Source organism: Anarrhichthys ocellatus, unplaced genomic scaffold, assembly GCF_004355925.1.
Source record: "Anarrhichthys ocellatus isolate YVR2014 unplaced genomic scaffold, GSC_Weel_1.0 scaffold15, whole genome shotgun sequence".
NCBI lineage: Eukaryota > Metazoa > Chordata > Actinopteri > Perciformes > Anarhichadidae > Anarrhichthys > Anarrhichthys ocellatus.
In genome coordinates, this window is record NW_022280045.1 from 2,859,882 (window position 1) to 2,875,757 (window position 15,876).

At 42.8% G+C, this 15,876-nt stretch overlaps 1 protein-coding gene across 3 annotated transcripts in view; it reads right to left on the reverse strand.

Annotated features, from left to right (window-relative positions):
* The window catches only part of LOC116387415 (laminin subunit alpha-3-like), a 52,273-nt gene that overhangs the window by 17,383 nt on the left and 19,014 nt on the right, over nt 1-15,876 (reverse strand). For 2 of the 3 annotated variants that reach the window (XM_031854461.1, XM_031854463.1), the window contains exons 13-40: nt 15,615-15,749; nt 15,253-15,387; nt 14,683-14,817; nt 14,364-14,416; nt 13,780-13,879; nt 12,820-12,872; nt 12,550-12,655; nt 12,138-12,237; nt 11,424-11,580; nt 11,001-11,148; nt 10,324-10,466; nt 10,116-10,219; nt 9,453-9,609; nt 8,945-9,108; nt 8,739-8,847; nt 8,563-8,660; nt 7,451-7,649; nt 7,171-7,297; nt 6,731-6,873; nt 6,088-6,203; nt 5,616-5,827; nt 5,314-5,518; nt 4,194-4,338; nt 3,937-4,077; nt 3,467-3,628; nt 2,745-2,846; nt 2,556-2,639; nt 1,894-2,124 (exon numbers count right to left, since the gene is read on the reverse strand). In XM_031854461.1, the coding sequence (XP_031710321.1) occupies nt 1,894-2,124; nt 2,556-2,639; nt 2,745-2,846; nt 3,467-3,628; nt 3,937-4,077; nt 4,194-4,338; nt 5,314-5,518; nt 5,616-5,827; nt 6,088-6,203; nt 6,731-6,873; nt 7,171-7,297; nt 7,451-7,649; nt 8,563-8,660; nt 8,739-8,847; nt 8,945-9,108; nt 9,453-9,609; nt 10,116-10,219; nt 10,324-10,466; nt 11,001-11,148; nt 11,424-11,580; nt 12,138-12,237; nt 12,550-12,655; nt 12,820-12,872; nt 13,780-13,879; nt 14,364-14,416; nt 14,683-14,817; nt 15,253-15,387; nt 15,615-15,749 (3,764 nt within the window). Of the gene's footprint in view, nt 1-1,893; nt 2,125-2,555; nt 2,640-2,744; nt 2,847-3,466; nt 3,629-3,936; nt 4,078-4,193; nt 4,339-5,313; nt 5,519-5,615; nt 5,828-6,087; nt 6,204-6,730; nt 6,874-7,170; nt 7,298-7,450; nt 7,650-8,562; nt 8,661-8,738; nt 8,848-8,944; nt 9,109-9,452; nt 9,610-10,115; nt 10,220-10,323; nt 10,467-10,669; nt 10,809-11,000; nt 11,149-11,423; nt 11,581-12,137; nt 12,238-12,549; nt 12,656-12,819; nt 12,873-13,779; nt 13,880-14,363; nt 14,417-14,682; nt 14,818-15,252; nt 15,388-15,614; nt 15,750-15,876 lie in introns of all 3 variants that reach the window. The other variant, XM_031854462.1, reaches the window with a different exon arrangement.

Genomic DNA, 15,876 nt, shown 5'->3' on the forward strand with positions numbered 1-15,876 from the left:
ACACACACACACACACACACACACACACACACACACACACACACACAGCTCGAGAAATATTTATAATCATGTTGGTGCACGCACAAGCCTGCGCAAACAGCTAATATAGGAATATCCACAGCATTTCTGAATAGAGAAAAGGAAAATGGCAATATTAAAAATGCTTCTGTGTTTACTTAAAGCTGCAAGGGTGTGGTGATAAAGCCTCTACTAGAAGAAGCAAGTAAAACATGTATTAAGATTCTATTTTTGTGTGCGTGCGTGTGGTTTATAACGGTGTTTATGCAAACATATGTGACTGAGAGGAAAGTCAGACATCCTCAGACAATGCAGACAACAAACTCACACCTGAATCACGCTCCTCAAACACAACTAGGTGTGCCGGGTGCACCGACACACACACACACGCATACTGTTGGCGCACTCAGATTTATGATTAACAATGTGTTGCCAACGGCCGCACCCCATGTGTCAAGGTGAGGCGCCCTTGTCATACCGCCTCTGGGCACAGATAATCAACTTCCTTTAAACACTCCCGATCAGACTGGTGCTCAAGTAAACACAGGAAAGGTAACCACAGCTGTGGCAAAGGCAACCTTCCATTTCACAAAAACATTTCTTGGTATTAATGTTTCTCTCCAATAATTAATGCTCTACGTTTCGTGAAAATCTCCCTTTAAATTAGCGGTTGCTCCATTCTCCTTTTTAATTAGCCACCATGGGCAAAACTGCTGCAATCATGTGTATACAAATCAGATCTGAGGAGCACAGACACACTCATTCAAGTCAGCACCATTCCCAGGATAAAAACAATTCAAGTAAAGCTCTTCCTTGGCAACTACATCATGGTTGTTTGCACTACGTGTCTGTGAGCCGTAGCCATGCCAGTGATTATAGCTGTATAATCACTAATATAATGTCTGCGTGACTGTGCATCATATCCAGCCCGGGGCGACACAATTTGACTGTGAAGCTCTCCGGCTGGTATTTTCCGGTGCATTACATCCAAAGCTGCCCCTCTGATGAATTTTTCCTGTAGGAAAAGGGTGTGGAACGTGGTTCAGGCGTGTCAGAACACCCTTAAAAATATATGGAGGAGGTCCAGCTCCTCAAAGATGACGGAAGGGAATTTCAAATCAACACCTTGCTCCACCCTGCTTGTTGTCTCCACTGCTTCTCAGACCTGCCAAATCTCCCCATCATACGTAGTTCATCTACACACTTTACAGCATGTATTTCAGGTGTAGAAAATACTATTTTTGAGTATAGAAGTTTTGTTTTTTTTCATTGAGGAAGAGTCAATGAAGCCAGATTCCTTCCAATGTTTGTCGACACACAAGACAGGGTTCACTAAGGCCAAGGTGACGAGATTGGATCTGGCTCGCATTGAGTTCGGATCTCAGTGAGGTGTGGACAGCATGTGGGCACAATCCGGACAATTAATGATTTAACTCAGGTCTCACATCATCTTCACATTCTTATTGTGAAGAATTTACGGGAAACTGTGCTTGAGTGAATGACAGGAACTTTGTAAACTGCTATTCTTCAATAAAAAACAACAAGTAGGGTTAAATAACAAGTAACTTATATTGTTTATCTGTTTGACCACTAAATACCATAGTAGTATCATAGAAAAGACAAGTGCAACCACAGCTTAACATGCAAAGATTTTAACGATGCTACCCTTGTTTATTGCTTAAATTTCATAGCTGTTGTGTTTGAGATTCATCAGGTTCAGTAAAGACTATTATTTGATTTGAAAAAAGAGGTTGTAATTGAATGATCTTAAAACCTTCTCACATTTTCCTACACACCTTTACACCTTATTTTATTCAAGGAAGAATAAAGACAAAGCAGTAGAGAAGGATATTCAATGGGCTTTAAACTCCTCACCTCACAGGAGTCTCCGGTGGTCTGAGGGGGGCAGGAACAATCTTCCACAGTGTTTCCAGGACCACCAGTCCCCGTGTTAGTCACCCCCTCCAGGCCCACCTCTCCTAAGCTGAGTCGCTGGCTCTGAGTAAAGTACAAGGCTCGGATCCTCAAGCCAACCAGACCGGCTAGGACCATCATCAGTTCCTCTCTGGAGACCGGCCTGTTGGTGACAGCATGGCGCCAGTTTCCCTGCAGACAACAGATCAGTTATTTTGAGACTAATGCTGAGAAATCTGTATTCGTGGTCCTCTGAGGATGAACTTTAATGGCTTTGGTGACCTTTCCTCCGGCACTATTATCAGGATTAAATTTCACATATGTCAAAAATCGAACTCCTAACACTCCCCAGAAGATGAATCCGTCCTGTGTTTGTCATTCAAAGACTTGCTTTGCTGTCAAAATCTACATAACACAAACATATCTTATAATCTAATAAATAGATTCCCAAGGAATCAACTAATTGGTTTGAATGACCTCATCGTAACTGGCTCTTAGATAAAAAAAAGAAATCAACAGCGTGCGGTTCATCCTCTTCCAACACTTTCATATCATGTGGTTTATTTAAAATCACGGCGTAGTAGGGCTTTAAGTGAAAAAAGAGGAACTGGTTTGTACTTTACCTCTAAGAGCTGGACTCTGCCCTGATACACCTTGTCTGGAAGTGGGACTTGTGGAGCCATGTGGATCAGGGTCATATCCTGACCCTAGGGGGAAAATAACATGATGAATAAATACGCTGTGTTTCTCCCACTGATAAAAAAAAAAAAAAGGTGAGGTCTAAGCGTGAAGAAACAAGTAGCACTACACACAGTCAGCACGACATCAGGTCTTCTGTCCATGAGAGTCATCCCCTCACTGGGAATTCCAAAGGATTTGGACTGATAGGTGAGGAAACCACCATAAGACGAAACCTACGAGAGAAGGGAAAAGCCCAAATATCTGTCAGCTTATCTAAAAAGGCTGCAAAGACCACTGAAGCACAGAAGTTAGCTCCAAGGAAAACGTGGGTCTTATTTCATAACTAAAAAGTAATAGTTGAGGCCATCATTTCTATCTGACATGATAGTCATTTATCTATTAATCTAATTATTAAGATTTGATGGTCCATAAAAGAAAAATAAGATGAGGCCAAAAAAACTGCTTATCTGAATTATCTGAACCAAAACTAGATAGAAGGGGGAAAACAGGAAGGTGAGGGTGGGCTGAAAAACTGGGTTCACATGCAACAATGGTAAGTCAGATAGTACAGACATTTTATTATTTCATAACTTTCCCTTCCAGATGAGTCATTTAAATAACATATTTTAAATGGCATCGTAGCTAAATTACTGCATTGTCATATTTGAATGTTTAATGAGTAAAATGGGGGACACGGTCACGGACAAAGATAAGACCCAAAAAAAAAAACAATTCTTTCTTTATTTATCTTTTTAAAACCATAAAGCTATTACTCTGTTTCCATATCTTAACATTAGTAAACATTTATTGACACAAATTCCTCTCATGGCGTTCTCTCCCCTCAATGACTCACCCTGTCTCCCAGGTAGGACGATGGTGCCACCCAAAGTAGAGTCTGAACTGTTGGAGGAAGCTCCTGGATGTCTGCTACCACTGTGTTACTGGCTGTGTTCAGCACAGAGGTAACCTCCTCCTGATCGGGGCTTTCCAAACGCCAGGCCTGCATCTCAACAAACTTATAGCAGGGAACCATTTGTTGGTTAAAGTGAAAGATCCTTAAACTGTACTGTATTCACAATACACGAGTGATAACAGACTCCATGGGCTTTTGACTTGAAGACACATAATATTACAAACAAACATACGACTGTGAGCCAAAGAATGTACCCAGAATCCAATGAAATCACCACTATGCAATTGCAGGCCCTTTTCCTGAACAACAGCAAAAGTTTACCACATAACTGCTATCAGCCAGAAAGCTCTGCAGGCGAAACATTTCCAAAGGCATTCATAGACATGCAGGGGCACGAAAAGCAAACACACCTTCCCCCTGCGTTTGGTGGAGCTCTGACACTGGTCAGTCGCTCCGAAGCAGAAGCAGCTGGTACAGCCGTGAGGGTTGGAGGGGTCAAAATAGAAGGAACCTTCCCGACAGGTATCACACTTGACGCCAGCAACATTTCTCTACAAACATGGCAGTAATAATAGAGAGAAAGAAAGAGAAAGCAAGGGAAAGATAAATAAACAAAAATGAGCCAGAGGGAGTTTTTAAAATCAGCAAGGTGCTGAAATGAACTCACCTTGCAGAGACACCTCCCTGTGTCTGGGTGGCAGATGTCGGCTGTGACGCCGCCACGGTTACAGCTGCAAGGTACGCAGTCAGGGAAGCGATAATAACCTGCAGCACAGCGATCACACTGCCGGCCACCAATCCTAGGCTTGCAACTACAGAAACATACACAGGCACATTATCTTTAGACAAATTCTGGATGTCATATGTGGCTCATGCATTTATCAAAGTACAGAACAAACTACATTTACGAATACAACTGAGAAAGGAAAATACAGTAATATCAAATGTTGTGTACAGAATGTAGGTTTATGCTGCTATTTGTTCACACTTTCCACTGTTTCTTTGTGAACAGAGACATCCACTGAGTGGTGGAGCTGATTTTGAAACTGAATACATACATGACAGAAAAGACAATCAACATGACCGGACTGTAAACTCATCCCCTCATTAATCACTTTAAGCAGCTTGGTGTCATGTTTAACTTTCTGTTCGAGGCTACAGGCCTCACATTCCAGCCTTTTTCACAGCACTAAAGTACAAGAAAGAGAAAATGTATTGGCAAAGGACAACCATTCTTTGTGCAGCTGTTTCATAAATTCTGTAAATTACAGAGGAAATTATACAAGCATACAATTAAGGGGAATAAAGAAATTATATATGATGATACCACAAATATCATTAAGTGACAACTCAACTGTCCAGTAGACGACAGCAAATCCATAGTTAACATTAAAGAAACATGAATAGAAAACAGAAACATAGGTTTTTATTGTGTTTTATAGTAATATGGAAAAAGTGTCAAGATTTCTTTTTTTCTTTTTTATATACTGTATATATATGCTCCTCCAAAGTGTGGCTTAAACATATTCTTACTGACTGGTCTTTGAAGTTGTTAAACTCTCTTGTCAAATCAGATTTTTTATTTCTATGTCAAGAACCTTTTGGATTTCAGTCACGAAAAATTTCTGTAACATGGCAATACATGTTTTTACATCCTTTATCTTTGGTTTAATACACAAACTGTCATAATGTATAGAACACTGTTTAATTTAATATTCTTACTATGAAGCACTAGCATCCAAATTCAATAAGTGCGCAGCCTTGAAGTTTCGTAGGTCTCCACTTGCCTGCACTGTCCGGTGATGAGGTCACAGTCAAGCCCTGCGTTGGCTTTGATGCCATTTGGAGAGCATTCACAGCCCTCGCAGCCCAGCAATGGGTGATAGCTGAAAGTCTGACCCTGGCACACATCGCAGGCAGGTTTGACTGTCTGAGGAGGGCAGATGCAGCGTCCTGTCACCTCGTCACACAGTCGGCGGCCACATTTACATGCTGCAGGAGGGATAGAGGGTATTTGTTAAATGTATTTTAAACTAAGTATGGTCCTCACATTCTAACCAGCGCAAGTCAGAAGCAAACGTTCACTCACGTCTGCAGTAGGGGAAGCCGTAGTATCCTGTGGCACAATTTGTGCACTGTCGACCGATGACATGCTGCCTGCAGGGACACTGTCCTCCAACTGGCTCACAAGTGGTCCCGGTAGAGCCGGACTTGTCACAGTTGCAAGGCAGTGCTCCGTTGTTATAGGCTGCTACAAGAGAGCGGGCAGAGTCTCTGCAGAACTGGGGAGAGGTTCTCTGGCTGATGGGACAGGAAAATAATAGGAGTTCTTTCAAATACAGATGTGATTGTATACTCCACTATCGCAGCCAGAGGGCACCATTTCCCAAAACTTTTACTGTGCCGTTCATTGTTGTAAAACTGGTGAATAAATACATTGTTGCACACAAAAAATCAAACAAAGCATCAATATAACCCACATTTTAAGAGAGAAGAGCTTTAAAGTGCCATTTGAAATGGATTGGAGTCCAGCTTGTTTTACAGACGTGGTGGATACTCACTCAATATAGAACCCTTCTCCTCTACACTGCTGTATGAAATCTGCAGATTTATCCAGCGGCTTCTCTTTCAGAAGTTCAGGGGTGTAACTGCTATCGGGAACCAACAAGATATAATCCTACACAAAAGACACAAAGCATTAGAAATGATAAAATCACACAATCTCACCAGAAACTTCCAGTTTGTTTTTTTTTTTTTCTCATTATATTCACATCAGTATGATGCAGAGAGATAAACAGATATAGGAGGTTTTCAATTGTTTTAGCCACATCTTTTTCTGCTTCATTTTCTCAGAAGAAGGGAAAGTAATGCGAGTGAACAACAGGCAAGCAGAGCCCAACCAGCTCCTGCCCAACAGAGGTTGGGAGCTTAGCTTTTAGCTTTTAGAAAACTGTGTGCGGCTGCCAGGTGGAATACAGTCCCTTCATTGTTGTTGTTGGGGATATGGCATAACACTGAGGAGGGAGGACCTCAGTATGCCAAGTAGTCTGAACAACTACAGTACAAAACACAGACCGACTCACAAGACATGCTGACTTTACACGGAAGTATCTCTAACATTTTTTTTAAATTTGTCTACAATTGAGTTGTCATTTAACGTAGTGGCTAAACATAATTTGGACAGTGTTAGACTTGACCACAGACCAGAATAAGTGTCTTCTTAGGTGGCACGATCAGAGAGATGCTGGGCCAAGAATTCTGGTCAAAGTCGAAGGCAATGCGCCCATCAGCGATCACAACCTCCCTGCAGCCTGAGACGGCGGGGCAGAAGGATGCATTTATTGAACCTGTAAGAGAAAAGCAGAGTTGAAGTTGCGTAGAGAAAGAGGAAGAATCGCAAGCATGCTGCACAATAATCCGTCTCAACACCAAATCCATATAGGGAAGTGTGTCCACGGCCTTTGATCATCTTGTCGTGAACACAGGGACTTAATCGGCTCTTAAAGGAGGAATCCCCTCTCACTGCAAAAGCTTTCCCACTCACTGCCTGAGTAACCACACTTATGACCACTGGGAGCCAATAAACTCTTACATTTAATTTAATTTAACGGTCATCAGCCTACCACTTATTCTAACGCACTCACCCTTCCACTCACGCCCTGCGTCCACTTGGACCTCAACGGGGAACGAGGTATGTTCAGGCTGGTGATAATGGACCACAACCACATATGTGCCCGGGAGGGGCACCTTCGGAGTGAAATTGATCTCCGTCTAGAAAAAAAACACGGAGGAAGCTTAAGCGTCAAACAGTCGTCGTGAAATTGAAAATTAATATCAGGGCAGATGTTGCTCATTGAATGTCTCCAACTCCCAGCAGCAGGTTAAAAGTCCACAAAAGCTCAAATTATTCAACAAGGTTTTGACCTGAGGGAATTTAAGCAGTATCCCATCACTCTGAGGTTCACGGACGGGGAACACCCCGATCTGTCGTCTCCGTCTCCAATCCTCATTCTCTCCGCGTTGAGGAGAAACAGCTGGTTGCGAAGATAGCTGTCCATCACGGGCAGCATATAAAATCCAGGCTGAGGTCGGCTTGTCAAATTGCCTCAGAACGCAGTGCCGACTGGAAACAGTAAACAGCAACAATACGTTGTGATTTGAAGTCTGTTGATAGTGTTTAGCAGGTGTTATTGTAGCAGAATAATGTCACTATGGTTCGGAGAGGGATCAGTGACCAATAAAACAATATTTATCTCCAATAATCCTTTTTTAAATCTCTAAATCCTCTGGTTATCCAACTCTCTCTCATCAATGTGCAGTCATCCTGACATCATACACTAAACATACACACGTGTCCGAGGAAAGCTTTGGTACACTAACATGTCAAAATGTTTCCAACTTTTACTCTCTGCTTTCCAGAAGATATTTAATATTCTGTAAGTATGGAAGCGATGTTTTGTGAATTTGGAAATGTGTCACAAACTACTTGAATAACCCGTGAATTAACATAGAACCACTCAAAGACAACAGCAAACAAACACATTTTAAAGGCATGGACATAACACGTCATTGCATCCAGTTTTTTTCAAGCATGCATATGTGTATGTTATCTTAAGCTTAGGAAAGATATTTACTTTTGCTTTCAAATCAATTCCCATAATTAGTTTTTTTGTGACATATGTCTTTTCCCTTTTTCAAAGGCTTTTTTCTACACCGTTCAGGGTTAAATACAAAGTAAATGACAGGACTGCAAATTGACAGCTGTGAAGCTGTAACGCAGTCAGTAAATTTAGTGTGACAGAGAGAAAGAGAGGGTTTGACCTAAAGTTCAGCCTCAGGTAAATGACCTTACGCAGCTGGAGGACTGTGTGCCATCACACCTGAAAAACAGATGTGTGTCTCCATAATCCAAAACAGCAACACAACACGGAGGTCTGATCTTGTAGCATATCTCCTAAATTACAGCTTACATTAATGGCTGTTGAAAAAGGTTTCTGTGTGATTAATGTTAATGGGGTTTATTCAATGTGACTTACCTGTCCTCAGTGAAGCGGCCATTAGTGGAGACACACAGTACTTTTGGGTCTACATAGTCAGTGGAGAACTCTTCTGCAGGGACTGCATAAACTTTATACTACGGAAAGAAACAAATGTGTTTTAAACTGCTGTCTAGATACTGAGCTATTATAAATTGTGGAAACATTTCCCTCACCAGCAGGAACGATGTAGTGGAAGTTTGCAGAAGAATCTCTGTCTTGTGAGCGAGCTGCAACATTGTCACCGTATTACTGCTGTCCACTGCCACACTCCGGCACAAGAAGCTGCAGGGGGTTAAAGACACACAACAGCTGAACAACTTTTATCCCATTGTAACGACGTTTTGAGAAGCTGAAGCAACAAATGCAAAAACAGACTCACCTGAAGGCACAACTGTAAATGTTGGCCCTGGCTGGGATCTGGCCACCTGATAGGTCACTGATGACGATGTTGACATTCTGGACAGCGTCCACCTCGCTGGCGTACTCCAGGACGAGAGCGTATGGGCCAGGACGAGGCACACGCAGACTGAGTTGGAGCTGCGACTACAGGACACAGATCATACAAAGTAATTCTGGTTTATGTTAAGGAACTCCGATAAAAACTACTTTAGGGAGGTATAAAAGCAATTAGTAAAAGATTACAAAAGAATGTTCCACTAGTGATATAAAGGATTTTGCCTTAGCTAATTTTGAAGTAGTTCCACAGTCCCGATGCCAAAAGCCCAATCATCTGCTTTTATTCTGCACTTTGAAACAGCAGATAAGAACCTGCCAAACGTCTATTTTATAGCTTTGGGTTCAGCCTACTCATGATTTAAGGTACCATATTGAAACCAAACTCTGAATGCAGTAGTAACGGGTTAAAGCTCCGTATCCCGGCCTTCTACCTGTCTGCCATTGAGAGCGGCCATCTCAGGGTGATCTGGGGTGGGCCGGCGCACACGAGCCTGCCTCCTCCTGCGCCCGCTGCGGCTGGTGAGTTTTCCTTGTGAGCCCAGTGCAGAGCTGAAGCCATCCATGGCCACATGCTTATACAACAGACAACTGAGACAGAGACACACACACACAGGCAGAGGCAGAGTCAGCAAGAATAATGAGTGATGATTACATGACCATCCTGTTTTAGTTGATGTGGAAGTCAAGTCTCACACATCATTAGAACATTGCTTTGTGTACATGTTAATGCAAGGCATTTTTGATTGCTATCCATTTTGTATGTTTTCTGCTAATGTAGTGCATAGTACTGAAAAATGAGGTAATTTCTCTCCTTAGGCGTTTGCAAAACATCTGTATATTATGATTTATTATAGCCATAAAAACACCTGTACAAGCTAACCCCTCATATTTGACATTATAGACTTAGGATCTATAATGTTATGTATGATGTTATGTAAAGAAACCAAGCCAATAACTGTAAACTTGAGCTGTGTGTGTGTGCAGTATATGGATGGCTGTAAAAACAAAACCGACCCACGTCATGCAGTCATGCATTAGTGAATATGAAATAGAGACATGGCTCAGAATTACTGAAGAGAAAGTTAAAGACTTACTTTGCATCCTTGTTTGCAGTGGGTAAGTATGTGCAGGGCTGGGTGATCTTCTCCTGCAGCAAAGGTGCCCCATAGTAATCCTGGGGCAGCAGCACTAAATAGTCCTGGAGTGACAAAGTGTAATAAACTTTAGTGTTTACAACGAACAAATGAACAAAGTGTAAGACTCCAGTTCATTTCTACATTGTTGTCTTCATCATGAACTCACCAGCAGAACCCCCTCTGCCCTGATGTGAATGACCCATGTCCCAGGGGTCAACGCAAAGGGCTCAGCGAAGCCCTCTCCTGGAACAGTGAGGAAGGATGGGGAGGGACTCCTAGGGAATATCACTTCCTTACTCTGATCTGACCCTGAAGAAAAGCAGGCAGAAATGTCTGTATTGTGACACATTCACAGATGACAGGGGGGAACATCATCAGCATAGGACACATCACGCACCGGCTTACGTATGAATGGCATACAGGAGATGGGTTGTTTATTGTATTTCATCAATGATGAGTTAGATTCGATGATATGAAATGAACATGAAATGTAAGGGCTGAGGCAGCCTCACCTGCGGTGCCTCTGTTATTGGTAGCCTTGATGCTACCGGTCACACTGGTGCTGCTCGGGTTAGTGAACCGCAGAACCACATGGAATAAGTGCTGTTTCTCATCTTTTCGGTCAACATGCACTGTTACCCTGACTTCACTCTGCAGGGACGAGAGTGACACATAGCTGACCGCCTTGGTTTGAGTAGCGATGAGTGTATAATGTTGTGAGAAAGGTTAAAAATCATGTCAGGTGGGCAGCGAACTCCAGCAAACAGAGCGGGTTAATCGACAGACAGCAAGCAAGGCGAAGAGAGGAACATAAAGCCAAATGAAGGCGGGCTCTTCACTTACAGTCACAGCAAGACTGAGAGCCGGCTTCGTCCACCACCAAGATCCTCGCTCTCACTCGTGCTCTCCCCTTTCTTTGGGGTGTGGAGTAGCGCATTACAATATGGAAAGGGCCAGGAAAGCCAAGGGTAAGCGTTAGGATCACCTCCGGCTGAAGAGAGATGGTGTTAGTTCTAAGAGAGCCGGTGTCCACAATCCCACATCAGCTCTGATATAATAGGAGGTTGTGTGCTTGAAGCAGGAATATCAGTGCAGAGGTAAAAGCAAAACAATCATAGTGGCATCAGAATAGATTGAAATCAGAAAGCTATAAGGTTATTGAAGTGGCAGAGAGTCCCAAAAATAAACTGCCCACACTGTAAATTATAAGAGGACTCTCATCAGTGTATCAAATCTATCAAGGTACCGACGTGAATGTGTACACACCTGTGCAGGAGACATTACAGCATAACCTCTCCAGCTGAAATCTGGGAACTCTTGGGGGTCATAACCAAAGCGCACTGGTCTGGCGTTTGGCGTGGTGCCCTCCTCGACCTCAAACTTCAGTTGGTGCAGAGTGGGGAAGTAGTAGCTTGGTGCGGGCCTAACAAGGTGCATGAAAATGTTTGTGAAAAATATGTTGTATTCGCAAAAGAGAATATATTGCAAGCTCAAATTTTGCCTGAATCCTAATAGTATGCGTCCACAGAGGGGGTTTGGCAGGAGTGGCCGCTTTGCTTTCCAACATTGGATGCTTGATGGGCTGACACCTGATTGGACAACTGCTTTCACTCGTGGACTGTCAGCTCCCTGATTTCAAACCGGACCAACATGGCGGCTCGTTTGGAAACTCTCTTCTCTTATATTGCAAACGGAAAAATGTGTATGAAATAAACCACGTAGTTGCTGAATCTGTCTTCATTTTAGATCGAAAACGGATACCTAAAACGTGTTTTTTGGGGAGTTTCCAGAAGCGGCAAGTCGCGCTGGATGCCCCTGATTTGCATAAAGTTGGATAGCTTTATGCAAATGACACCCCATCTCTCGAAACACAGCGCTGCGCTACCAGAATAAATTACATACGACAATGAAAGGGAAACATCGAACTGACGGATCCTGTGGAAATGTACCATCATGCCATTCAAGACAGCCCCTTCTTACTCAGTGCATTTACGGCCAACTACATTCTTCTGACACCGACACTGTCCCGACACCTCATCGCACGCCGTGTCAATGGCACCACCTACATCACACTGGCAACCTATCAGGCAAAGAAAAAGTCATGATTGAATTAGTCTCCCTGCTTTCTCTGGTTGAAAGTTTGGAGTGTGTGTCAACTCTAGCCACCCCCAACGGTTACGTCACAGCGTACTGACCGCACCATGGGTACACCAATACTGAATATAACTGCAACAAGATGATAGGTTAAACCGCTGGAGGTTTTCTGGTTAACCTGATTTAAAACCTTCGGTGGAGTCTTGAAGGTAACAGCCAGCATGTTTATTCATTTGCTATAGTAACATAGTTAACAGAATACTATGTAAGTGAGATGTGGTGAAGACGGATAACGTACCTTGACAGCCCAAATAATTCTTTTTCTGCAGCAGGAAGTATCCATCCTTACAGGTTTCACACGCATGTCCACATGATTTAGGCTTACAGTGACACTGTCCACTTTTCTAAACAAACAGACAATCAGGAGATTGAGAGACAAACAGATTACATTTTATAAAATTGTGTCTGAGCCATTCTGTCAAAACTCTGTATGATAAGAACCTAATCTGATTCACGATGTGATCAATGGATGTGTATCAGTCACTGCAAGTAACAATGAAAAACCCACCTGTTCACACTCTCCAACGCCACTCAGGGTCCCCTTCACATCACACCGACACTCTGGTATGAGATATGAGAGAGCCACACAGAGAGTGAGAGGGGAGAGGTTATGAAAGCATAAAGGGGGATAAACAGTGAATAGACTCTGATTACATGATTTTGTCTCGTTCATGGGTGAAACAGAACGGCACAAAACCCCACAATCTTCAGAGATCTGCACATAAAAGTTCCAAGAGAGCTTTACGGCCACAACTTGCTTTCAACACAGTGAATAAAACTTCCCCTTAATGTCCGGTCACTCAACCAGAAGCATTCTTAGGATATTGAAAGCTCTTTTTTTTACCCCCCTGTCTTGTGTCTTCAGGTAGTGCGGTAGTGGCAACATTCTTGTTCTGTAACATTAAACAAGTATCGGGACAAAGCCTGAAGCTGTTCCCTCACCGGCTGGAAACTGGGAGCCCCCTTATTATTCCCCAAATTTAAGTATTTTTAGAGGATTAGGACAGAGTAATTTTTTTGTAGGGGGCTGGAGAAGTCTAGAGGTATTGTTTTTAATGTGCCACTGGGTACTGCAAAGTCCCAACATGAGATCTCACAGACTCACTTGCAGCTCCACACTCAAATCAATTAACAGGAATTTGCCTGCATTTGTGTGTTATTCCTCAGCTCCCCTTAGAGGGACAGGAAGGCCGATCCGGCCTTGTTGACAGGGGTAATGTTGACATATCCTCTGGGTAAGAGGGGCCAAGACCCCTATCAGTGCTTGTCAGATTGCGACTGGTGATTTAAGACAGTGGGAAAAAAATGTGGTCAGGGATCAGAACTAATACAAGAGACTAAAATAAGACTGGGACACTTTTTGCTGACAAAGGGTCAACTAAGTATTTTCTTTTTTTGGGGGGTATTTTCTTACACCATAGATAAAATGAAGTCAATAGTTTTCCATTCTAGATATCCGGTCACTTACCTATACAGCCACGAGAGTTGTCTGTTGCTAGTTTCCAGTAGAGAGGTTTACACCTGTCACACAGGGTTCCCTCTACGTTTGCTTGGCAGCGGCAGGAGCCCTGAAAAAACAGATACGGAACCTAAGGATTGTTGAAACTGGTCGCTGCTATTAAAAGCTATATTTGTTTGAAATCTGATTGATTGAATTCAAAGTGCCTGCATATTAAACTACAGTACCAGTTTTCTGAATGACTGGAAATGTTGGTTTCTTTCAAACATAGCACATGTTCCAAAATAGAGGAGGTGACAATCTTCCAGAAACTTATTGTTTTTCTTCCTCTTCAAAAACGGAAGGAAGTCTCTCTTCCTTTATTGTAATTGCATTTACATTTCAGAACAAAACACTTCCTTATGAAATCTGCTGGAAGACGTTTTAGCAGCACAGCTGTGTTATCAGTTGTACACCGTTGAGGTAATGTAAATCAACACCCAACGGGCCCCGTACTGGAATTAGACTGTGACCACTGCTGTTATCAAGGCTAGTAAAAACATGGTCAGAGTTGGACTTTGGTAGACAAAAAAAGTTTTTTGAGAGTGGCATACCGATTGAGGATCAGTGACCTCTGTTCCTGCTGGGTTACACACACTGATGGGGGCTGGAAGCACAAAATGAATCCACAACAAAGTAAAAAACATTAGTAAATCAGCAAATTGTATTGTTACTCTTTGCAGTGGACTATCAAACATGGCTCAAATATAGTTTTATATTAGGAGTGAATGAGGAGAGAACTATCTACATGTGAAAAAATGATTCATTGAACAATAGGACATTTCTGGACCTGCTGCATTAAATACAACTGGTCTTACTGATGCTCCCAATATGACATTCATTCATAAGTATGGTGGTTCTTGATTTGGTTACCTGAGCACTGGGGGAACCTGAGTCCAGAGGCGCAGCGGTCACACTGCTGACCCACCACCCCTGGGAGACACAGACACTGACCCGACAGTGGGTTGCATATGCTGCCATATGAGCCTTCTGGTGAACACTGACAGACTGGGGACAGGAAACAAGCTGAAGTAAGTTATAAGAAATGTAAGTGTTCTCATCACAGGGGTTAGGTGAATCTGGTATGAAAACAGGGTTTAAAAAAACTGCTGTTTTTTTTTTTCCATAATGTGATTTCCTTCAGTGATTCCCAGTTGTCTATTCTTGGGAATGTGATTCCCTAGAAGGAAGAAGTCCATATATTTCTCATGCTCCACTACTCTGTGAAAAGGCTGTGTCATGCAGAATACATTAATAAATTAATAAATGACAGCAGGGGATGCTGTGGGAGAATGAGCATGTTTGTTCCACAGAGAAGACGCCACAGTAAGCCCAGTGAAACCAGCGGCAACATTTTTTCCACCAGCAGTCAGATCACATGCACCCAATCAGTGTATCTGTCGTAGTTACACTAGAGAGCATAGAGGGATCAAAGCCACTCACCAGCACAGTCGGGGTATCCATAGAAGTTCGGTGCACATTGATCACACTCCTGGCCCGTATAGTTGGGAAAGCAAATACACTGGCCACTTGGACTGCACACGCTGTCAGCCACACCAGCCCCGTCACAGGCACACGCTGGAGGAAGAGATAGAGAGTTTGTGAGCTGCTGTGATTGCAGATTTTTACAGTTAGACACTCCTTATTCTTCTTTAGAATCAAAATAATCGATCATTCATCTATATAGGACTGCAGGGCTCCTTAAAATACTTTAAAGATACATAAAAACATTCAACATTAAAATCTCGTGGGAAAAATAAAGGTCATGTTTCATAATCATTCAGACGGGTTACACTGAATCTCACCCTGGCAGTTTGGGAAGGAGTGGTATCCTGGTGGACAGCGGTCGCATCGCACCCCCTGCACACCCTGACGGCACAAGCAGCGGCCTGTAGCATCGCACACCCCGTACGCTGTCCCTCTGTAGTCACATATACACTCTGTGCACAAACAAAAATGTTAATTTTAACAATAAAAGTAACCAAATTAAATCCTAACTAATAGAAATTCAAATGAGCAGCCCTATTGCACCCTGAAGCTTGCTTGTGAATGAGCCGGAGCTCTTTT